The 25624-nt window shown below is 38.1% G+C and overlaps 1 protein-coding gene across 5 annotated transcripts; it reads left to right on the top strand.

Annotated features, from left to right (window-relative positions):
* The first annotated feature begins 244 nt into the window (after window positions 1-244).
* On the top strand, window positions 245-19681 carry fam168a (family with sequence similarity 168 member A). Of its 5 annotated transcripts, none has more exons than XM_033976683.2 (8): window positions 246-492; window positions 10516-10623; window positions 10949-11037; window positions 11956-12036; window positions 14067-14212; window positions 14459-14645; window positions 14957-15084; window positions 15236-19681. In XM_033976683.2, exons 2-7 carry the CDS (start codon window positions 10562-10564, stop codon window positions 15067-15069), a joined length of 678 nt encoding a protein of 225 aa, XP_033832574.1. In that variant the 5' UTR covers window positions 246-492; window positions 10516-10561; the 3' UTR covers window positions 15070-15084; window positions 15236-19681. The 5 variants fall into 5 exon arrangements, with proteins under 5 accessions (XP_055081937.1, XP_033832574.1, XP_055081934.1 ...); XM_055225959.1 differs by having other exon boundaries at window positions 248-492; window positions 14957-15079; window positions 15233-19672; XM_055225960.1 differs by lacking the exon at window positions 246-492 and adding an exon at window positions 4408-4512 and having other exon boundaries at window positions 14957-15079; window positions 15233-19672.
* The last annotated feature ends 5943 nt before the right edge of the window (window positions 19682-25624 follow it).

The following is a 25624-nucleotide window of genomic DNA, read 5'->3' as shown; positions in this document are numbered from 1 at the left end:
ACTGGCCGCCAGTGTAACAGTTTTTTTGCAACCATGGGGGTGTGAGTGAAATTGTAATTGAAAGCAAACATTAAAATGGCCATAATTATTGGATTTTAAATTGTCACTTAAACCAACAATTATGGTGGTTAAAGATTTCTCCAGACTGAGTTTGTGCTACTTCCAAACACAATGGATAGCTCTACTCCACTGTCGGATCCTGTAATAATGTGCATATGATCATAGTCTGTCTGCTGTAACAGTCAGCCCCTCTCCTCTCTCCTTGCATCCCTGTATCCCTCCCTCTCACTCACTCGCTCCCGGCAGTGCATCCCCATCCCCCACTCGGTGGTGGCCGTCTCTTCTCAGCGCTACTGGCCCAACAAAACGCTGCTGTTGGAAGCAGAGCCAGTCCGCACCGACCAAAAGCAGAGCGCACACACGGACAACAGAGCAGAAAAACTCCTAAATAAGGAACTTGTTTTGTACTAACTCTTTGGCTAAGCTCATTTGGTAAGTGCAGTCCACTGTTCTTTGTGCAGAGGAAGAATATCCATTTGTCGACTTGGTAGATCGTTTTTCCCTGTGTTTTCCCCTTTCGTATCCCTTTCAATTGTCCTCCGTAGTGGCTACAGCGGCGGGGAACTAGCGGGCTAAGCTAAACGGGTTAGCTTGAATAGTAAATCCAAGCTGCTCCTGACCACTTGCTGCTATGTTGTTGTTGTTTACGGGGCGATGCTTGGTTGGATCATTAATGGGTGATTTCAGATGTAGTCCAGTTTGTCGTGATTGCTCACCGCTGTCATTTATCCTGTCTCAGTTAGCTCGCTAATTAGCCATTTGAAGAGCAGCGTGTACTCTGGGATGCAGGGATGCTACAGTGTGTTAGCTGCTGTGTTTTGAGGCTAGCAGACTAGCTAAGCTAATGTTAGTATTGTGGGACTTGTACAAATTTCTGAAGTGGTGCTTAGGAATGGAGAAATCGCCATGCAAATTACAGTTGTGAAGAGCCTGCTGACATCTGGTAAGATGGCATCTCTGTGTTATCTAGAAATCAGTGGATTTTCAAAATGGTGTCTTAAGCTTGTTTGAGTGAATCCATTTTTGTCCAACCATGGCTGTTTTGGCGTTGCTTCCTATCTTAGGAATGCAGTGCACTGCCAGACTCTGATGTACATTAACCAGAGATGACCTGTAAACATGTATGGAGACATTTTAATTGTATTATTTTAATAAATAAGTTTTAAGTAAGTCTAAATTATTCTACTCCAATCCTGATGCTCCTTTTAATTTTGATTAGTTCTGTCTAATCTAGTGATGTGCTTTTGTTGTTCTAATGTGGCATAATTCAGAAGTCGCAGTGATTGTAGGTGCGTTGTCAGGAAGCAAAGGCTTAGTTGTCGTTGGCATTGCTTACAATATAAATTTGGACTAAAGAATGTAATATTATACAGAAAACTAGAACCATTCCATTCTTATTCTCACATTTGACTAGGCTTATCCGTGAGATGAACTGTGCCTTTTACAGAGGGATTAGCCTCTAGTCATTTTACACCAATCTGATATGAGAAACAAAGTTTTATCTGTATCAAGGGATTTCTGAGATGAGGATTAATTACAGTGTCATCACAATGTTAAAGAGGAAAAGCATTTTATATGTTTATATTCTATACTATTCTATTCTATATCTATACATTTAGACATCCTGATGTACAGCAGCATAGATAACAGTGTTTAATAGAAGCTCTGGAGTAAAAAATTCACAAACAATGATGCTCTTTAAATGTTGTTCATAGTTAAGGTGACCCCTGGCTGCAAGCATCAGGAAAGCTGTTGGTTTTTGTGTGCGTATGAATTGTGGAGCTTGCAATAGTCATAAAACTGTCAGACATTAGAAAGCATGGAGTCCCTTAATGTTGAGAGTCAGCGCTTCTATTAAAGGCTGTTGTCTATGCAGCACACTATTCCCATGTGGTTTCAACCACTTAATGAGCTGCTCATTATGGATCTGTGAACACATACAAAGGGTGGACATCCACACTGTTTAAATGTCCCTTGTCCACTGCTGCCGTCTGTTTTATTCCAGGCTTAATGAAGGGGAGCTGCTCAACACTAGCAGTTTATAAGTTTAATGTCAAACAAGGACATTGTCATAGAATTTTTAGAGAATTTCATGATGATGAAGGATTAAACATTGTTCATGAGCCTCATAGTGTTATCACATGCCTTGTGTAGGTTTCCATTGCATTCTGACTGTTGGATATGTGAGCACAGTCCTGACTGGGCAGATTGAGTGGGATGATTGATCTGTGATCAGCAGAGGCCACGTGTATGTTGTTGTGCACCAGCGAGTGGCAGGTGAGACCTGTCATTGGGAATAAAGAACTTTGATAAAAGGTTGGAGCTATCCCTGGGGACACTTGTTTTTCCTTTGGCTGTCACTCATGCTTTATTATGCTACTTGAGCAGTGCTCATACCTGCACCCGCACAGAGAGGTGTGTGGAGGCAGCCGGTCTGCACGTACACATGGCAGTCTATTGGTCAATCTGTGGTGGAGGGAAGTGTATTTAATGAATTATGTTTCAAAAGAAATGATTTTCTTGAATTGATATTGTTATTTAATATGTTGTTGAAGGAGAGTGTTATTTCAGATGATATGGGGTCTAAGGTTTCTTGGATCCCTTTTGAAATATGATTTAGCATTTAGCTTTTATTTTTAGGTACTTTTTATTTGATTCACTGTGTGTTTTTCTTTTCAGTTTCGGCTCGTAATGTGCTAGATAAAAGAGGTATATCTTATCTCCAAACCAATTATGAACTTTTGTGATTAAAAATATTTGTTTGAATGGTTGTTAAAATGTCATGGACAATCCCATGGGTAAAATTTGTTTGTCACACCTGCAGCTTTGGATCGCTAGAGGTAGTCTTTGTTAAGCTGGGCTTTCTCAATGATCAGTGCTGTCTTCTTTTATGCAAATCAATGCCCTCTTAATCATGCTTATGACATTTAAACCAGTCTTGAAATGTTTACCTTATTATTGCAGCTAAATGAATGGAGCAGGGCTTCAGTTGCTCATTATTTACCCGTCCTCTTACTGCAGACGGCATGGCATTTGAGAGTAATCAATTTTATCTCAAGCACACGTTCATGCCATCAATACAGACTGACAGAAGGTAAATGCATTGCTATAATCCTGATTTATTGTAATTACAAATAATACATGACCTGAAGGCAATTATACATGAGCAACAACTGATGTAAAATATTTTTTATTGGAAATAACTCGACAAACTATTTTGGAGATGTCTCAGTTTTTTTTAGATACTTGCCTTGTGTGTTTTAAGAAAAAGATACACATTCCAAGGTAGGACAGTGAAGAGTTACATGAATGAATGAATGCCTTAATGAGTTTGTTTTTTCTGTTAATTACTTGCAAATTCGTAATTTTTTCAGTTTACAGGGTTAACTTTGAGCATGCTGCTTTAGTCTGGTGCCAGAGATAAATATTTATTCCAAGTCTGTATTATCACCTGCTCTTAAGAATTCCATTTCCAGGAGCTCAGCGTTTTCTTGTCATAATCCGCAGCAGCAGAGGTGAGTGAGATGATAGAGGATAGATGAAGAAAGTTTAAAAAAAAAAAAAAGCACAATCCTTAAGTGTCAGAGGTGTCCTAGATCTGAAATAACCCAGGGCAATGTGCTGCTGATTGCTCTAGGGCAGGTCTGATGAATGCCGTACACACTATGCCGTTGATACTAAAGGAATCAACTGTCATGTCTCCCTCTGCAAGTTACAGCAATGGAAAAAAATGGTGATGTTTCATTTGTAATAATAGGGTTAATAGCATCTTGTAATAAAAGAAAGTCTTGCTCAACTCAGCTGATTCATAGAAAATTTCAGAAGTATTTTATTTATTTGACAGTCATACATAGTTACAAGCCTTAGCATGCAGCAAATGCGATGCATGTATAGTGTAGAGGTAGTGCTAATCAACTCCTATCCCTGGCAGGTCTTTTCCCTACACAAAAGAGTTGAAAACATTCTAATGCACAATCTTTAAATACATATTTACATCAGTCTGCCCACTGGAGGCATTGTAGTATATGTCCATCTAAGATTTTCCTTAGACACCATTCACCCTGAATTGTAATATGGTTAAACAAAAAAGGTTTGAATAAATTGTCATATAATAATGCATAATATTGAAAAAAATATTGCTTGTTGTATTGGGTCAAAATGCAGTGCACTTTAGTCATTAACAAGACATTTCAGATCTATTTTACACCTAAATGAGACCACATGAATAACTTTAGCTAATGGAACATGCATGTTGTGCTTGTAGACAATTGGCTGTTACTAGTTTGTGCTACACATTTGTATTGTCTGGTAATTTCTGTCTGTTTCCTTGTGGAGTAAAGAAGTGTGTCTCTCCCTTCTGGAGCATAGATAAACTGTGAGTTCTATTCTCTCCAGTGCCCGAGTGCGATAACGCCCACTGCTCCTGGTTTGGTGCTGAAAGACTGCAGGCGGGTGAGGTATTCTGTAGGAGGCAGGAGTCGTGTGGGGGTTGCAGTGTATTGTACATATTCTCCAGGAACCATCTCTCTTTGTGTATTTGTGTTTGTGCACATGCTTTACACTTCCACAATCTCACCCCTCCTCCTCTTCCTCATTATTACCTCCTCTGCCCCCTAAGGCTGCAGGAATCCCCCAGTAGAGAGTGAGGCTCATTGTTTGAAACCTGGTATATTTCTATTAAGCATGAATTTATTAAGTGAGGAAAAAAGTTGGAAGATCTGAGAGAACGTCAATTGCCACTGACAGATGTAGAAACTAGGATGTCAAGAGTATTGAAAATTAGATACCAATTTACGCACTCATTTGAGCAAGTACTGATACTAAAAAAGTCACATTCACAGGACAGAAATGAACCTTTCCTGAATAGCTTTAGAATGATCTTGAGCTTTACCAGAACAAGTATAAGGCCACATAGACTAGTATACTCCCATGGACCACTATGGAACATGCAACTGAACGACTGAGGAATTGCACAGCTATAAGGCCACATGGTTATGTAAAAGGAAGTACTACCATTTAATGTTGAAAATTACGTTCTATTGTCTTAAGTGTTTTTTAGTAATCACTCTATAGGAAGCAGTATCAAGACTATTCCTTACTTTTGAAATCGAGTTTTAGTATTGTGACAAAACTAGTGAGCTGTGCTGTGGTTGGGCTGCTACTGCGTATGAGTTGAGCCTAAATGAAGTCCTCCTCCAGTTTATTAGTCCTAATGAAGTCTGGAGAATAGGCTTGGTTTTAGTCAAGGATCACGGAGGTCAGCTAATATTGTCTGAGTGGAGTTGATTCTGGCTTTGTTTTGAGTGCAAGATGAGACATGAAGTGGCAACCCAGTCATTTGGAACTGGGAACTGTCTTGATTATCATGGCCAAATGAATTGCGATTAAAGATTATATGACAATAATTATTAAAGTTGCTGACAGTTTAAAAATGGAACCATAATATAATATTAAAATTATAATTATTCATATGCATAACATGCATTTTAAACAGCTGACATAGTATTGTGCTTTGCCTTAAGTGAAAACAGCTGCAATCTAGAAGATCAGGGAGAAATATTTTTTTTGTACACATTCTGGTGATATAATGGTGATTATCTTTGCTGGCAATTCTCACGATTATATAAAATGTCCCAAGAACAGTTATTCTCCCATCCCTATTTGTAGGCTTGTGCTGATGAACAGAAATGGTAGCAGCAGGCAAGTATCTGAATATCTTTTGAAAATACTATAGTCCTGAGGCTTAATTAACACAAGAAACTGCCTCTCATGTACGACGATCATTTTGCTAGATGTGTTACGTAAATACAGTTCTGGTGGAGTTTAAAGCTGTGAAACGAATCAATTTTTAATTGTGATTTCAATTATCGCTCTATTCAGTGAGAAAAATGTTGTAATCCATGAAAAAATGTATTAAGAATGAATACAAAACCTGGAGCAAAGCCACTTTTCTAATCTACATTTATCATCTTATTTAAGCAGAAGTGTCACACAACAATATTAATATATGATGTTACTTTGTAGAGGAAGTAAATGAAATCATGATTTTTGCCATAATCAAACAGCCCTCCTTTTGATCAAAAGAAGACATACACACATTCAGACAGGTGTGAATGAAACGGGGCACGTTTTTATTTTGTTTTAACTGTACCTTTAATGTACAAAAATGGCTGACTTTTTTCTGGAGTAGTTACTTGTTGTCTATAAGCCTTTTGCCAGCTATTGTCATAATTTTAACTCAAACCTCAGTGGAAGATTTACCATTTTATTACTACACTGTAACCATTTTAGTTGAAAAAATTGCCACGTTTTGAATAGAATCCAACCTCTTCTGCAGAAAACCTGTTCTGTACCAAATCCAATTTACTGAAAAACACACTTTCATCATCCCCATCCCCATTGATGCAGCAGAAAATACCTGGTGAGCCTCTGTATGTTGAGAATGCCAAGCGTGCCACAACACGGTCTTTGTCAGAAGCCACTGAAAGCTGTAGCTGTCAGAAGATAAGTGAGCCCTTTAGGCAGAGCCGGCGGATCGTACCTGCAGCAGTAGTGAGACAACACAAGATTAATGAGGATCTGAGCAAAAAGAGCCTCACTCGGTTTCTCTGAGTATTTACAAAGCTGCAGTTCCCCCGCAGAATAGTCTTTGGTTAAAACGACAAATGATAAATGAAAATATTGTAATTGCAGAGGGTGAGCAGAATTCCCACAACATTGCTAAAAGTGTGCATTGTAAATTCAAAAGCTGCTTACACTTTTTTTTTTAAACCTAAGGCATTCATGTTGTTGATAAGTCTTATTGTTGATAATAGTCTTGTTCTCATATCTGATTATTGCTCAAATTTACATGCCCACTCATCTGATCATGATTTGATTATGGAGTTTTTATTTAAATGCCATATAAACAGCATTTCTGAAACTAATTAAAGACAAAATTTAAAAGGTTTAAAGTATTATTTATAAAACATAACCTATACTATGACTTATACCACTGTTACATTAAAATCCATAAAGTGACACGTGGCATTTTACATGATCAGATTTCTGTTATGATTGGAGCTGATGCCAATATCCAGATCAAATTATTGGGCTATTATCTTCTCCAGTTTTTTTAAAATGTAAATATAGCTTAGTCCTATCACTATGTTATTCTCCACCTTTTGGTCACAATAAGGACATTCATGATAGTTTACTCAAGTAATCGATTTCATTCATTATTCTCTCCAAGTCTGAGACAATAAACCCCATCATCAGTCCCTTAATTTGAAAAGGATTTCAACACCCCCATAAATGTTTACGACTTTATTATCATGAGATTAAAGCAGTTTAATGTCTCCGGCAGTCTGTAAACGAACTGAAACTCCTTTGTCCAAATGGTCTTAAGACGTCGTGTGCATAGACAATGGGACTTGTTCACTCCTCCTCCTGTTGTCGATTCCACCTTCATTAGACACGTTGCACTGGCTCTCTTGTTCTCACTCTTCACTTTCATCACCTCTTCTCCCTCTGTACAAGTCCCTCGCTCTTTTCAGACAGGCTTGTAATTGGGTACGGGGTGTGTTAGCAAGGTTGAGACCTCAGGATTAGCTTAGCCACCTGTCCATGCGTTAATAGCCATTGCTCCGAACCCTTGTGTGGTATTAATTTAAATGGCACAATCTTAATGGTAGTGTCTAGTTGTAGATATTACGAGTTTTTCTGAGTCAAGTGCTTCTTATATGTGTGCCAGGAAATGATGAATAGCTGGCCATTAGTTAAATTGTGTTGCTTGAGCCTGAAATAGATGTTCTAGTGAATGCTGTGAAAAATCGTCCTACTTTGGAGCAGGAGCACATTGGTGTTCTGGCTGGTAGTTCTACAGATGGCCTATACCTAGCCTTTCTCAGGATTCAGAGATGACTTGGGAACGGACAGGCAGTTTTCTCCATTAAAGAGGGGGTATTGCACTTCATTTGGGTGTTAATTGCTTATGCGTAACATATTTAGATCACCATGTTGCTTTTTATTGTTTTGAAAATATATTTGCCGAGAACACATTAGCATGTATAATAAGCTTCAGTTTCATTTTTGATGCTCTGAGTTCCCCCCATTGCTTTGGTCTCTATGCAAATTCAATGCAAAATGCTTGAATTATATGGGAGCTAGCTACAGTGAGCAATGTTATTTTTGGTTTATGTATTTTCTGAAACTATGTTAAATCTTTGTGTGATTCTAGCCTCAGTTGGTAGAAGTTTAGTTAATGCCAGTGCGGTGTGATCGATTAACGCACCACACTGTAAACAGGCTGAGTGTCTAACCTGCTGTAACGATCGCTGCATTGCTAATATCAACTTGTGGTAGCACAAAGTGGTCTTCTATCAATGAAAAGCTTGTGAATCAGGGCAATGAACAGCTGAATGGCCTGAGTTTGAGTCTTCAAATGACTAAAAAGAAAAAACATCTTTCCTTGGACTTTAGACATTTAATCTGCTGTATTATTAGGCCTATCACGATGACAAATTTGAACTGCAATATATTGCTGAAGTAATTATACACGATAAACGAGAATATCGAAACCAAACCATAAAGTAGAATTATACCCTCAGAAAGTAAAAAAATATGAGCTGCAGTCAATGCCAGAATTTAACACAAGTAGTTATTTTGTATCTATAATGAGTCATAGAAGTTCATAATCTAATCTTCTACAGTTCAAATTGTATCATAATACAGAAATATAACCAAAAAATGTCCAATTACTAGAAAGAACAAATGCCCACAATAAATATTGACTCCCAAAATGATTGTTCCATGTGTCGTGTATTGAATGATTAGTCGATATAGTAATTATCATGACAGGCCTGTATTTTGTACTATTTTATTACTAAATGCACATTACTTGCTGTTGTGAACTATTTTAAACCTGGATTGTACTAAAGGTTTTAGTTTCTCAATGTTTTCCCTTTTTTAGTCACCGGTCTATACATCACTTACACCAGTTAATTCCACCTTCAAGTCCAATACATCACCAAATCAATTCAAAATGGCCGCACATTTGCACATGCACTCACACCTGTCCTCTTGATTTAGCCGTTCCACTCTGTGCTTGTGTCTCTTGGCTCATAATGGATCATGCTTACTCATAGCTTTCTCTTGGCTTATTTGTACAAATTTTGTTTGTGGTTTGTCTTGTTTTCGCTGTCACTCGCTGCTCACGAGGTCTATGGTGCTTTTTGCTCAGTGACTGTGTTGATGTTTGCTTTGCCGCTCGTGATCGATGTTTGGTGTAGCTTCTCTGTGTCACACACATTCATATTAGCCAAAGGAGCAAAAACAACGTGTCAGCTACTGCAGTGTACCAGATTGGCTCAGCTCGTTGTTGTTAACGCCGGTGAACTATTCTGAAGGGCCAAAACAAGCACTGGGTTAGGATTTTTATCAATCATTAAGCACTGGGATTCCAAGCAGAAACACAGTATACCTTTTTAATGTAATAAAGGGAGTAATGTTATATATTTATATCAATAATTATGAAATGTATTGACAAATTATAACTTATGCCTTTTAAATTGCATTTTTTAGATTGATTACACAACTCCTATTACATACATTGGAGTAAATAACCCAACTTGTATAAAAAGTTAATCATGATTTTGAAACTAGAGAGTTTTTACAGTATCAGCTACCGGCCTTAAATCTCCAGCATAGGCCAATATTTAGTTTTAGTCGGTTTGCTGCCTATAACATAAACACAAACATTTATAATAGCACTTTAATATGAAGAGACAACAGCACTACATGTGATATCCTGCTCTTTGTGGTTAAAAAAAAAAAAAAACAGGGCTTGAGGGGTGTTTGTAGTAAATTTAAATTGCCAAATTTGGGGAAATACTCAAAATCTGCACTATATATTGGTCCAAAAATATTGGCCAAGCTTATCGGCCATCACTTTCTCTGTATTGTAAACAATCGATATCAGCATCGGCCATGAAAAAACCCACGTCGATCAATCTCTAATTTATACAAATAATTATTAAATGCATAGAGAAATCCTGTTACATACATCTAAGCGAATAACCCTTTGCTTCCTTGTATAAAAAATTAATCATGAGTTTGAAACTATCAGTAATTATATCACATTTAGTTTTCTGGGGCATAAAAATTCATATTACAGGTTCTATTGTTGAGGCCCAGATGTACTCGGATCGTATTTCGGTGCAAGTGAGAGAAAGCCAATCCCTAGAGTCACATTTTATTATGTTACGTCAGCAACAAGTGAAGCCTCGGAGTCCAGTTTGGTACCTGCAGCACACAGTTGTATTACATTCACACATTGGCGCGATCAGCCTCCGCCACACTGCAGGGACTCGCTGTCGTAACCATTTGCTGTTTGCACTGGTGCTTGCTTTGCAGTTATTTTTCCCCTTTTTTTCTTGTGTTCGTTGTAATCATGACCTCTCGCTGTTTTAATTTCAGATTTGCATATCCACTTCCACTCCTTCCTCATTTGCATACAGCAAGAATGGCGAGCGGGCATCCCACAGACAAATTCAGTTTCATGTATCAACCAGACACGCACAAGAGGTACGGGGCACGCATGCACACACACACACGCATACACTCACACAACCACAACTCCCCACTTATCATGCCCATGTTATCACAATCCAGGTAAGTCTGAGGAACTACAAAGTACTGCCAAATTTATACTGGTCGGTTAGGTCACCTGTTGCATTTTGTTGCATGTTGTTGGCTACATTTTGTTCCATTGCGTTTTTTTTGTTGTACTTTTATGTGAGAAGTTTGTGTCCGAGCAGTTTTTTTTAGGTTTTTTTTTTTAGTGTTTTAATGTTTATTTTCTTTTTCTCTTGCCTCTGAACCTCCACCCCTCTGTTGTCCATTTTCTCAGTAAGAACAGGTTATCTTCAGCCATGAATCCAGTCTACAGCCCCGTACAGCCTTCTCCATACGGAAACCCCAAGAACATGGCTTTCACAGGTAAAACGTTATGAACTCAAATATATGTTGAAACTATGAGTGTTATGAAGGTATAAAATTGGAAAATCTCAGATGTTTAATTTGAAATCCATCATTAAGTCTGAAATTCTTGTCTCGTTTGAAGTTCAAGTATGTTTGGACTGTAATAAAAATTTTTTGTAGCTTTCTGATATTATATTAAACTAAAACTAAACTAATCTTCACATATCTCATTTCAGTCAGTGAGTCAGGTAAATGACAACACATTTTCTTTAAACAGGACATGTTTAGCTCCCTGACGCAGTTCTGTTGTCTGCTTTTGATCCTTATGTCAAACCATGTGAAGCTCTAGATCAATTATTCATCTGTATTGATACAAATATGTATTTCTTTATGATGGCAATTCATGTCAGCATCCGGAGATCGATTTACTGCAGCTGTTGCTTAAGGCTACACTGCACATAGCCTAAGACTGATCGAATGCCATTTATAGCCAACAGAGGCGCAGGCAGTACTTCCCTACATTCTCCCTTTGCTCCCCTCCCTCTAACTCACACCTAGATGCACCGCTGCTATTTTCACAGAGCGGGCCTGCTTTGTTTGACTGATGTGTAAGTGATGACGCACGAGTCTCTGTGTGGTGTACACACGTACTTGCCCACCCTGCGCTTCTGCGTGTAATCCTGTCTCACTAATGTCGCTGTATGTAGCTGATCCTCCTACAGCGTATTGGCAGGTGCGTCTAGTCTGCCAAGGCTGTGTATGGAACATGCATTTGGCCAACTGTGTTAGTGGTGCAGACTTCTTTTTAATGAGCTCCATCTGTGTACGTCCAGACCAAATGCCTCTGTAGTATATATGTACGTGTATGTGTGTCGTTTTTATAGCTTTTGTTGGGTCATTAATGCTTCCCTGGTTTCTGTTATCCGCTCCCTGCAGGCTATCCAGGAGGCTACCCGGCCACAGCCCCGACATACACGCCAAATATCTATCAAACAGGCAGTCCTGGGTATCCACCAGGTAAGATGCACACAGACAACATTGTTCTGAAGTAGCTGAAAATAGAGGCTTAAGTTGGACATCCATTCATTCTATATTCTTTTATATTTAGTTCATGTTGTTTACCTTTTAATTTTTTCCATGTAGTTAGTGCAGTGGAGCTGACAGTTGGTTTAATATATTTTTAGCTATTGTACGTATAACAAAGTATTCTTCAGCGTGCTAGCCTTGGTTCAGTTCTCAGCTGAGTGTGTTCTTTAGTACTGAATACTCAATTGAAATTATTTGAAATCTTTGTGCTCTTTGCAGCAGTTTGTATCCCGAATGTATTCCTCACTTTACCAACACAATCCTACCATCATAATCATTTATTTAGAGACCATGTTTTAGCGAACCATGTTTTGTTTTTCAAATATTGTGCAGCTTGTTATTTGACTTCATACAGTGTACAAACTGTGATGTTGCCAGCCCACAACACATTTTTGTGGAGTTGTTTGAATGCAATTTAGTTTAAATACTGTGATTATTTCAATGTGGCTGCAAGTTGATTTTAGTTTCATTATGTGGAATGAGCAATTAGCTTTATAGAGAAGGAAATTGACTTGTAAATTGAGGTTGTTTTGAGTGTTTAATGCTAAGTTTATATGTTTTTTTATAGAGTTAAGTTCATAAGATTATAGAGTTTTGAGGGAAATTGGGAACATTTAAGAAGTTTAGTTTTAGTGGAATCCCATTCTATAAAGGGCAAATGGGAATCGAGCCTATAACAGCTGTCAGCAGCAGATAGTAGCTCGGCTGGGGTCCACTGTCTGATCTCAGAACAGATGGGAGGAGAACTGAGGTCTTCCTCTTATGGGGCTCAGGCTGTCAAGTGGTAGAAAATGAATGAAAGCTCTCGGCCTATTCTGCACTATCTTCAATTTTATTTGATTTCTTTAAGTCAGAGAGAGACTTCTACTACATTTTCGTTTTTCATTAGCATTACAAAAAGGAGCAAGGGTCTTCTAGAGGGAATTCCTTGATTTTATAAAACATAAAATTGGTCAAATTTACACATGGGAAGATAAAATTCTGAATTTATAGTGCCGTACATTTTTTACATTTCTACCTTAGTTCTTTGTGTCCCCTCCCCCTCATTTTTGATGTTTTGTGCAATGAAAGCTTGCTTCAATATGCTAATGAATAAGACTACCTGGTCTCCTCTGCCAAATAATCCAGATGTAGAATTTTTATATTGCACAGGACTTGCACAAATCTTTTCAAGACCTGTCTGTTTTGAAATGCCGTCCAATGTCATTATTTCTCAAGAAGACCATTGAATAGGCAGACTGTTTTCCTATCAGCAGGGCTTTTGTAATTGTCACACTCTATTGTCCCCTAGTGCCCCGCATGCATGTTCCAGCCAAAGAATGTGTGTGAGGGTATGCACGCTCTTTTGGTTGCACACAGCTCCGCTCCAGCATCTCTTTGTTCCCTTGTCCTTGTGTGAGAGAGAAGCCTTTCATAAGCCAGCAGCAGCCCTAGCTAGCATGTTTGACCTTCAGGCTCCTCCGAGTGGTTGTGGGGCAGTACTGCACCCCAGAGATCTGTACCCATGTTAATAACAATAAGCTTCATTGCACTAGAGGGGTTAGAAAATAGCTTCCATGTATCATCAGTTCTTCTGTTTCCATCTCCTACATGTTTTTTCATAACTTCTTTATTCTTGGCATATGACTCACTGTTTTGAAGAGCACCAGTCTAAAGCAGCTATTTAATTTTTATTATGAGTAGAAATCAACTGAAGGTCACTGTAAGAAATGTGAATAGTCTGGGACCACAGTAGGTAAGAATCCTGCCAATAGTGTCACCAATGCTCCATCTTGTGGCTGACGATAGAATAACTTACACAAACAAGGACTGCACAATATCAGAAAAAAAAGTGTGCTATGGATTTTTTTGTCTCCTCTGTTTTCTTTGTTTGTTTAATCATACATTAGCTTTCAGTATTAGCTTTTCTATTTAATATACACACCACTTATAATAATCATAATAACCCTTTTTGTGTTCAGGATATACTACAGCTGGCACCCCATACAAAGTGCCCCCCACCCAGACAAATGGAGCACCCCCTCCGTATACCCCCACACCTACTCCCTACCCAACAGCCATGTACCCAATCCGCAGTGCCTACCCTCAGCAAAACATCTACGCACAGGTAAGGACGTTTCCTCTTAGTATTATTTACTATGCAGAACAATATGGCTCTTACTATTTCTACTTACAATTTAAATTGGCATAAAATGTAATCTAGATGCTATTATTGTGATAAATTCTGTTTTGAAAGAATTATTTCTGAAGCCATTTCTGTTTTATAAAACTCAAACTGGAATTATCTTTATCAAAAACAATATGACATATGTTAGTATTTGCACTTGACTCTTGGCTGTTGTCTGTGTGACAGGGAGCATACTACACTCAGCCTGTGTATGCGGCGCAGCCTCATGTCATTCATCACACCACTGTGGTGCAGCCCAACAGCATCCCCTCCACAGCCCTGTACCCCGCCCCGGTTCCTGTACCCGCACCCCGCAACAACGGCATGGCTGCCATGGGGATGGTCGCCGGGACAACCATGGCCATGAGTGCAGGTACATGTAATGTCTTTTGCACTCGATAGTATACCGTAAACTTTGTCCATTTCATTGATGTTGAATATGTATAAAACTTCCAGACTCCCTTACATGCATCATGTGGCTTTTCAATTTTTGTGAATCTAGACGAAATTTTCACAATTTTCTGTCAAGTCCAGCCTTTTAAAATGTGTTAGCCATCAACTCTAACTTTATAAATCTGTTTATTACAAGAAGTTTCAATTTTTTTTTGACATGTCCCCTTGTGATGTCTCTTTGTCAGGCTCACAGATTATATTGATGACTCAATTATTATCCCAACTCTATAGGGACTCTGCTAACGACACCCCAGCATCCTCCCATTGGAGCACACCCTGTTACTGTGCCAACCTACAGGCCCCAGGGGACACCTGGCTACAGCTACGTACCGCCTCACTGGTAGAGCCCCCACCGTCATGTGAGTGAAGCCAAGCCTGTTGGCTCTCCCCTTGTGGGATGTCCCTAGGCACCTCTCTCCCCTTTCCTCCGCTTCTCTTGTGACTAAACAAACAGCTGCTGTCTCTCAAATCACTCACCACTGTGTACTTTGGCTCTGCTTTTCTCAGCAGATCTGGAGTCCACCATTGTATGCAACTGCTCAAATCTTAGGCGGGGGCTCCCAGCGGAAACCACGGGAACTCCGCACCTGTCGGCAAGAACAAAACTAAAGTGCAACAGCCACTTTACTACTACTATTATTATTATTATTGTTACGCAACATTCTCTTAAAGGTTTTTACAAAGGCTGCTTTTTTATTTTTTTATTTTTTCGGTTCATTTGCCAACCAGTCATTTGACTATCTTATTTTAATTTTATATTTTTATTTTATTTTGGCTGTGTCCATCTTTGGAGCTCCAGAGGGAAACTTGTGTTGGCTGCACCATGTCTGTGTTGTGTTGGTGTGTGTGTGTGTGTGTGTGTGTGACCCTGCCTGCTCCTAAGTTGGCTGGGAATTTACAGGCACTTACATCTCATCATCTCTTCAACAACTTTCTGTCTTATGCTGCCATTTAGATAACATCAGCAGTTGTTTTTTCCAGTTTATGGGTAACATTTCAGTGATGGTTCTTTCATTTCACCTTGTGTTTTTCTCCTTTTTTTTATCTCAGTTGTCTTCCAGCAGGTTGCTGTCTTTAATGGACAGTATTCATCACTTCTTTGTCCTTAATCCCCTTTGTAAGTGCCATGTCGCTGTGACCAAGCATTTACACATCATTTGTATTGTCTTATGCATCGTACCTATCAAAAAACATCACATAATTTATGCCACATACTATGCAGGCTAGTATGTCGTCAAAATATTAATCTAGCTAGCAAACGTGGAGTGTTAAGGTCATGGTTAGCACTACAACTGCAAATATTTATAATGACAAGCTACTTTAGAGTATTGGTGAATGTGCTCACTTCAAAATGCAGACACACAATCACTTAGTGGCACTTAATGTAAAATTTACAATACTTTTAGTTCTGTTTTGACGGATGCACTCAAAACACACACGCAATACAGCACAGTCTAGCTAGCGGCACGCGTGCTAGACAGAGCCAGCAGTGAGGAGTTTAAAGGGAATGGCACTACGGGAGGAGAGGGCGGAGAGTGGGCGGAGAGGAAGAGGAGGGGAGGACATTTTCACCGCATTTACTTTCAAGGTGCAAGAAGTCATCCTCAAGTGACTGCACAGATGCATAGCTGTTTGCACTATTTCTATTGTACCTAAATGGTGACAGTGTCATCTCCTCTTCATTCTTTTATCAACATGAGAACTTAAAGGCAAAGATTACTAAAAACAAGAAATTTTTTTTAAAAACTGCACTAATGGCCGCTGTAAGAGCTAAAACCCCATCCAAGAGCACAACAGCTCATTTAGCCACTCTATAGAAGTATTTTAGTCTTGTACATTTCATTTGACTACAAATAGATTAATTTAGAACTTAATAATAAGTTATAACCTCACCACATTCAATTATACAACCCAATTATGACTTGACTTAGTTTTTATTGAAGAGAGTAGTCTTCAGTTTACCTAAATACTTTAGTTGTTCAGTTGTACATTTTACATTTATGTAAGAAATGCATAACAAAGTTAAGCAAAGGTTAATTTGATAAACACAGTTTAGTTAAGATTGTAGTTTACAATATGTTAACTAAGATAATATAGACCCACACACACACACTCCAGTCTTTGCCCTTTAGTCCTCATGGTGGTCTTTGTTTGGGTCAAAGCTGAGTTAAGCTTGTGGCATTGCTTGGATTTCAAAAAAGAATTAGAATACAGAAGGATATTTACAAAAGCAGAGCATTTACTGCACGGGTATGTAGAGGAACAGTCAATATTGCAATAAAATAAGAGGGAACGCCTCCTACTGTTATCTATACAGTAATTATTTTAGCAGCATTTTAACTGATTTTGAAATGGCTTATCAATGTAATCTTTTAATATAGATTACATACTCTGTATGCAGCCATTTAATGATTATTAAGCAATGAGGTGTGGAACATATCAGAAATTTCAGTTTGGATAACTTTGAGGAATTATTGCACATTTTGAAAGAGATAAAAATGCAAAAAAATACTTATGAACTATATAATTTAATGCTAAGTAACAGGTACCTAGGCTTTGTAGTGCAAGGGGCATGAATAGGCAAATTATATTGTAATTACAGATACAAAACTGAGGTTGTTTGAGTCCATATATTTGTACACTATTAGTCTACTTAAAATAACATTACAAATAATCAGCTGAATGAAAGCCAGCTACTCTTTATTTGCTTATTTTTCCAAAGCCCCAAAAATAACCTTAATTCTACAACAGCAAGCGTCATAGGCATAGTTTGACTTACCATACGTCTGGCAGTATTTGCAAGTTCTTTTTTTCCCTTCTGGTTTATTAAATATAATGTATCTCACTATAGCATTGAAATAAAAATGCAGTATACAGCAAGTGGTACCGTAATGTAATTCTAGCTACGCATGGTCGCATTAGTGTGGCAGCTACTGTTTGTGCTTTTAACCTCTGTTTTAAACCTTTATTCTGCATATTTATTCCCTTTCTGTGGAGGGACTTAACCACGAGGTCTGTGAACGCTAACATGGAAGGCTAGTGTTTGGCATTGTGCACTATATGGTCAATCGGACACTCAAATCACATTTTGAGTACTTGACATGATCTTTGGTTTAGAGATGAAACTACTTCTTAAAATTCTTTCAGATCAGTATTCAAGATTTTCATTTCAGGTGGATTTCTGAGAAGCTGGCACTTGGACTTCGGTATGTTTACATTGAAAGCAGAAAGTGCCCAACCACTAAGTAAATACGAAAAAGCCATAGAAAATTAAACTTGACCTTACCTCCAGTCTTAAATCTTTTGGAATAGCTGGTAAATTGAACAAATATTGGCTTTAACACTGCAGTTCACATACAGTTTACAGACCTTGTGGGTGTAAATGAATGATCGAACCGAAATGGACAGCGCATTCATTGCATCCGTGACCTCTGCTGTCTATTGCTGTTCACACGCTTTAACAATGTCCTTTAAAACCTTAAAGCTCCTTGCCTTTTGTTCTGTGCCATATGTTCACAAACTGCTGTTCAAGTATGTATTAGTTTACTGGTGACTTGAGTCCTTGTTATGTCTAGCTTCCTGTGATTCTGTGTTTTCCTATTGCTGTCCTCTTTCACATATTGTTAAATGCATTTGCCTGTCTTACTTTTATATCCTTGGTGTCTTGTACCCTGTTTTCACTTTGTGCCACAGCTCCCTCTAGAGGCCATTTTTGAGTCTGCGGAAATTACCATCGCATCAAATACTAGTGCCACATTTGTCCTCTCCTACCATCTGAATAACATTTCCGAATTTAGCCAATTGGTGTCAGTAAATGCTGATAATCTACTGTAATCTGTGGCATTTGTAATCTTCAGTGAGCCTAGGTAGACACTAGATGTCACTAGAGTTGTGCTGTTTTGCAATGTACTGTATATTCATAGATTGAAACCAAAAAGGGGGCCAACAATCTTACTGCTACTTGCCAGAATTATAATTTGAGCACTGAAAACTTCAGGCTAGTCCCTTAAATGCTATTTGAGCAATATATGGATTACTGAAATGCTGAATTGATACTATTATAAATATGTGGACCAATGCCTCGTATTTGACAAATAAATAGGGGCCTTTACTATTCCTCACCTTTTGGTTACTTCAATTTGCACTTAAAATATAAAAATTGGAATTGTGTGCTTAAGAAAAAAAAATGTCTTAATCACTGTCTTTTTACTTTCTTAACACTCATCGCTCTGCACTCTGACATTTTAAAGTGTTAAAAGATTGCTTTTAACTGGCATTTAGTACATTGTTATTATTGTTGTTCGCCTTTTCACTTTGATAGTAAAAGGTGGGCGGAACAATTCACCTCTTCTCTCTCCTCGCATTTGCCTTGCTTTTAGAGGTCTTTATTTCCTTAAGTATAGATGAAAACACTACTATTCCCATCAATAGTAGAAGTCGCTTAAAATGTCTTTGGTGTTCTGCTGCAGCTTTTTGATTTGTCAGATATGTCATAGTTTGATTTGACACTAAATGTGATGCAAAAAGTGGAAATTCCTTGTCTTCCGAAAAAAAAAAGAAAAAAGAGAATCGTACTTGCATCCTCAAATAGGAGTAAGTATTAGGAACACCCCATCTTTGGAAGTTTTCGTTTGGTACCCAGTTTGCACATGCTATGGTATTCCTGTTACCGTAAGGTTGTGTTGAAACTGATGCCCAACGTGTCTGTAACGTTGAGAGAAGTGAATTGTATGTTAGCTATTAGGTCCGGAGTGAAGGACCTACGTCAGGCTTGTGATATGAAGTGTAAATCTGTTTTTATTTTTTGTTTATTTTTTTTAATGTTTTTTGTTGTTAAGGTTTTTTTTTTTTTTAAGATCAGTTAGTGATCTTAGTACTATAACTAAGCCAAGTTTGTAATTGTATATTTACTGTAAAATGTAGAACATTGAATAACTATTAAAATTTTCCTATAAAAGGAACATTGTCTCTTTGTGTTTATTGGATTTTCATCTGTGTGTTTATTCTTTTTAGGAATTGCAGTTGAGTGGGGCCTGTTCGAACAACTAGGGGTCTGGGGGTGGGGTACAGTGACAATGGTTTGTTATAGAAATTACAATGACATTTTCACATTCATGTATTGTATAGGAGGCTTACTTCTCACAGTATTCCTCTTGTTTGCATTAATGCATTTATTAGAGAGTTAAGTGCAAAATTAATCATCATAGATGTAAAGCACTAATCAATTGTGTTGTACCTCTTTATCACAAAAAAAAAGACATTATTTCAAAAGTGTGAAGAAAAGAAAATGCATTGTACTGTATATTCAAAAACTGAAACCAAAAAGGGGTCTGTTTTTAAGTTACTTTTTTTTTTCCTTGAAGGAACTGAATCTAGCCTGCACTCTTTATTTAAAACCAAAAAAGGTTTTACAATGAGAAATGGCCTGCATTGCCAGTGACTTAGCCTGCATATAGTGGACATATACAAGTTTTTATTATTCTCAGTATAAGCACAGGCTATGGTGAGCTACAGAGGCTGCACTAGCACCGATTAAAGATTGGCTGCAGGTTCTGGGTTTGGCAGTAAGGGTTGAGAACAGGAAGGGTACTTTTAGCTTTAAACCAACTTGATTTCTTTGCTTTATCTTGAGAACCAAAAATACTAATTTATAACAAACAACATGGCCATCATGGGAACACAGTTCAGTCATGTTTATGGAGTTTACAATCAAAACCCTTTAAAGTCTGGTTTCAGCTCTAAATTGAAGAACTAAACCTAGAAAATCTTTTACAAAAACGTATCATTTCCTTTGCAGACTTGTTTCACTTCTTCATTCCGCCTCTGTAAGATCTGAAGGCATCAGAGGTTGAGCAAGATGAATTTTGACACCATGATGGTGCATTTATTTTTCAGTTTAACACATCTTAAAACATCTAATGCCATGTTATCAGCTTGCTAGTTTATAGTTAGCAGGTGGTTTGCAGTAGGCCTATTTTATAATGGGGCTATTATAAAGGCATTTGCTCAGCTAAATAAATATGGCTGTTAAAACTATCAACAAGATGCATGAACATCCTGGAACAGATTACACAATGATTTCAACGGTTGATGAAGAGTTTTTACTATTACACAAGTGGACAAAATTGTTGCAAATTGCATATCTAGGGCTAAAGGTCATCACTGCTGTTTGGTGACATGGTGTATACCACACTCAACATGGACCAAAGGAACCAAAGGAAATAGTTGTCTCAGGAGACTAGAAAGAAAATTATAGACAAGCATGTTAAAGGTAAAGGCTATAAGACCATCTCCAAGCAGCTTGATGTTCCTGTGACTACAGTTGCACATATTATTCAGAAATTTAAGATCCATGGCACTGTAGCCAACCTCCCTGGACGAGGCCACAGGAGGAAAATTGATGACAAATCAAAGAGATGGATAATACGAAAGGTAACAAAAGAGCCCAGAAAAACTTCTAAAAAGATAAAAGGTGAACTTCAAGCTCAAGGAACATCAGTGTCAGATCGCACCAACTATCGTTGTTTGAGCCAAAGTGGACTAGAGAGAAATGTGCTGGCCAGTGTCAGAAAGCTTGGTCTCAGTTACAGGTCATGCGTCTTGAAACAGGACAATGACCCAAAACACACAGCTAAAAACACCCAAGAATGCCTAAGAGGAAAACACTGGACTATTCTAAAGTGGCCTTCTATGAGCCCTGACCTAAATCCTATTGAGCATATTTGGAAGGAGCAGAAACATGCCGTCTGGAAAAGGCACCCTTCAAGCCTGAGACAACTGGAGCAGTTTGTTCATGAGGAGTGGACCAAAATACCTGCTGAGATGTGCAGAAGTCTCATCGACAGTTACAGGAATGGTTTTATTGCAGTGATTGCCTCAAAAGGTTGTGCAACAAAATATTAAGTTAAGGGTACCATAATTTTTGTCCAGGCCTGTTTAATGAGTTTTTATTTGTTTTTAATAATTCTGTTAAAGCATGGTTGAAAAGCAATGTCTAACTTTCACTGGTTAAATTTCATAGATTTTTTTAAATTTAGTATTACTTTTGTCAGATTCAAGTTATTTCTGTGACAATTTTGCTTTTTTCTTTCATTAACCAACGGGTACCAACAATTTTGTCCACGTGTGTAGGTCAATGTGTGAGGGTGACTTTATCAACGACTGATGCTGAGAAGTACTTTCCACTTTCCTCCCAGCACAAAGGTCCTAGGGCCAAATTGTGTTGAAAAAATAAATGCAAAAATAATAAACAGAGTGTACGTGGTTGGATTTCCTTATAAAGTCTTTTTTTTTTTTTACCCCTTCAACCTAAAATGTGCTGATTGATTGCACTAAAGGCCATGTGGCATATCGTGATACAGAATAGCCACTGTGGGTTGCTGTATCATTATTTCAGTATTTTATGGTTCATTTCACAAGATTAAATGGAGAAGTAGTGCTGTTACAAAATAGAGAAAGAAAACTTGTTCAATATATTTACAATACAATAGAGTTCATATTGTGTTTGTGCAGGTAGTGGTTTAACAAAGACATACTGTTTTACCCACTATTACAAAATAATAATGTGCAATATATCAATTTCACATCTATCCAAAAATCATAATTATGACCATTATTGTGACCTGCCCCAACCTGAAGACTTTGAAAATGTCACTGAATGAGCTCTCTGATAAGACCAGAGTGAAGACTGTTCACCACCCTGGACAAACAGAAGTAGACAAACAGAACCTGCTGCCAAGAGGTCACCCACTGCTCCACACACTAGAACAATGGGTCAAATGCAACTGACATAAAAAAGTAGCCTACATACTTATCAATTAATAATGTGTATAATTCACCTAACAAAGAATTCTTAAAAAAGGGAGAAACAGCACAAAATTGCTGACATTACATTGTTGCAACGAGAGTAGGGTGAAGGCTATATGGATTTTCTTCTTTTCAATTGAAATAAAGGTCATTGTGCTTAAAGCTGATGGTACATCATTTTTCATTCAGCCAAGTTGAGTCAACATGTGACCTTTTACGTACATTTCGTAAGAGTTTACAACAGTTTTAATGGAGCTGTGTCTGAGCGGTTGGAGACGTAGTAATTACACAATTTGCTGATGGAGCTAAAGACTCAGAGGGAACTAAAGTTTATTTCTCTGCTTGCACTCATTTGGAAATCTTAAAGTAGGCCTATTTGGATGAAAACAGTTATAGTTTGTTGTTAACCAGTTAAGGAGGGCTGGACGTTCATTTACAGACTGTGGATAATAACATATATGTAGCTTTTTACACTGTATAGCCTATATCAGTGTGGCTTTATACAGTGGGTGTTAGAAGCTAAAATAATAAACAGGAAAAAACAAAATGTGACCCTTTGTTTCAGTGTATAGGGACAGACATGATAAATAAACTCATTATATTGAAAAGATTGGGTTCACTGGAAGCATGGAACTCAAATCAAACAAAATATTATCTTGAAAACTTCACTGTGATTAATGCCATTGAGACCACCTAAAAGTTAAACTGGCCTACTATGGGAATGGATTCTGCAATTTTGTTTAGATTTCTTCTGCCCCACTCTATTACAGTAGCTTTTATAGACACTGCATGTGGGGTGGATAAACAGCCACTACAGACATGTTTGCCAACCAGTCATTCTCTCAACAAGTCTGCTTTTTAAACTAATCTTATCTTGATCATAAGAGCAACAAGGTGATTACCGAAATGAAAAATAATCACAGTTGTAATTGAGGAGATGGCCTGTTCCTGGGTACTGCCCTCTGTACCAAAATAAAGTGATAAACAAGAAGGCTGTGGGGTGAGAGATGTAGCATATGCCCGGTCTATGTTAAGGCAAGGCAAGGTTTATTTGTATTGCACAATTCGTACACAAGGTAATTCAAAGTGCTTTACAGAATAAGAAAGACATTAAAATCCCAATGCAACAAATCAAAACGTAAATACTCACAAATAATCATGATAAAAGTAAGATTACATGAGAAAAGTGCAGAATAAAACTCAAATATTTCAGATATAACAGATAAAACTGGATATAAAAATATCTGGTAAATTTTAAAAAGGTCTAAGAACTTGACGTAGACTACAGCTGTGTAAGAACTTGGGTCTATGATGTTAAAACCATGAATCTTAACCCTTAAAGTTTATGACATTATACAGTATTGGACATGGCAGCAATTTGACGATACCTCCTGAGTCCACCAGGTGGCGCTTCGTCGTGAGTCCGCCTTGAAAAGCCCTAAGGCAGGGGTCACCAACCTTTTTTAACCTGAGAGCTACTTTAAGGGCACTGAGTCATACGAAGGGCTACTAGTTTGAGACGCTCTTCTGAAATAACAAATTTTCTCAGTTTGCCTTTAGTTATACATTATTAATAATGATAAATGATAATCATCTATGTGAACACACTGTTCACATTGCAAGACAGTGATCAGATTAATGATTTCTCAAAATAATTATCAACAATGAGCAAGGAGAGAAACAGATATCAGTATTCAGCACTTTAACTTTACTAATCTTAGTAATTGTTAAATTTCCAGATGACACTTAAATCACTACATCTCATAGGAAAAGTGTCCCATTTTCACTATCCATTGACAAACCTTTTTAACAAAACATAAATAATACACATTGCACCATGTTTCATAAAGTTATCAATTATGTAATTTTAAAGAAAAATAAGCTTACATATTTCTAAATAAATCTCGGTTGCGTTGTGTGACTTTTTCACCGGTGTCGAGAAAAAAGCCTGTTGTTTACCCAAAGATGCGTTTAGCTCTGGGCTTGTTCTGCCCATAGGCCGTGTCCCAATTTGCCAAATGCACCCTTTGAAGGGTTCCTTCGAAGTACTCTTCAAAGTGTAGTTTGAAGGTTCCAGTCGAGAATCTGCCCTCCTCAGTGTAGCCGCCATATTGCTGAAGTGGGACAGGTCTACACCACGGGCCGCACTTCCACCACTGTCTTTGAGCATACAATACATACATTATGTACGTTATTTTTAATTATTTCAATTCAATTCATTTATTTTGTAACGCCCAAAATCACAACAACAGTTGTCTCGAAGGGCGTTCATGTTTTGGTTGATGGGGGAAACCGGAGTACCCGGAGGAAACCCATCCAGACACGGGGAGAAACATGAAAAACTCCACACAGAAAGGCCTGGGCGACTCGGGGATCGAACCAAACCCTCTTGCTGTGAGGCATGAGTGTTGCCACTCAGCCACCGTGCTGATTTATTATTTAATAGAAGAAAAGTCAAGATGTCGTCATCACAGCCGTTTCTTTCTGTTTAGATTGAATATCAATAGGCAAATATAACGTTCGAGGTGATTTTTTTACTCAATTGTAGCTACTTCATAACTTAAACAAAATATACCTTGTGAAAACGTAATAACAGAGACAGAGGTAACAATATCATTTTGACATTCATAGTCTACAAACCAGAGAACACTGATTAGTTGTACATAGTGGGATATTGCAGTTTAATGGTCGGTATTTGGGCCAGTGGCTACACCACTTTAATAATAATGGCTTACACTTGTAATGCGCTTTACAGGCTTGTCAAAGCCTCTCAAAGCGCTACACTATAGTCATTATTCATTCATTTCCACACTTGGTGATGGTAAGATCGCAGACTGACGGAAGCGAGGCTGCCAATCTGCGCCATCGGCCCCTCCAACCACCACCTATCATTCGAGCACACACCACTTTCATACTAGGCAATGTGGGTGAAGTGTCTTGCCTAAGGACACAATGACAGAACTTGGTCTGAGCGGGACTCGATCCTCCGAGGGCACTGTTTCCCTTCTATGCCGTGCCAGTTCTTTTCATCTGATTATTATAAGGTATTTTCTAGCAGTGCAGCGCTACATCAAGCTAGTGTCTTGATTTACT

Source organism: Periophthalmus magnuspinnatus, chromosome 13 (assembly GCF_009829125.3).
Source record: "Periophthalmus magnuspinnatus isolate fPerMag1 chromosome 13, fPerMag1.2.pri, whole genome shotgun sequence".
NCBI lineage: Eukaryota > Metazoa > Chordata > Actinopteri > Gobiiformes > Gobiidae > Periophthalmus > Periophthalmus magnuspinnatus.
This window is presented reverse-complemented; position numbering and strand designations above follow the sequence as displayed.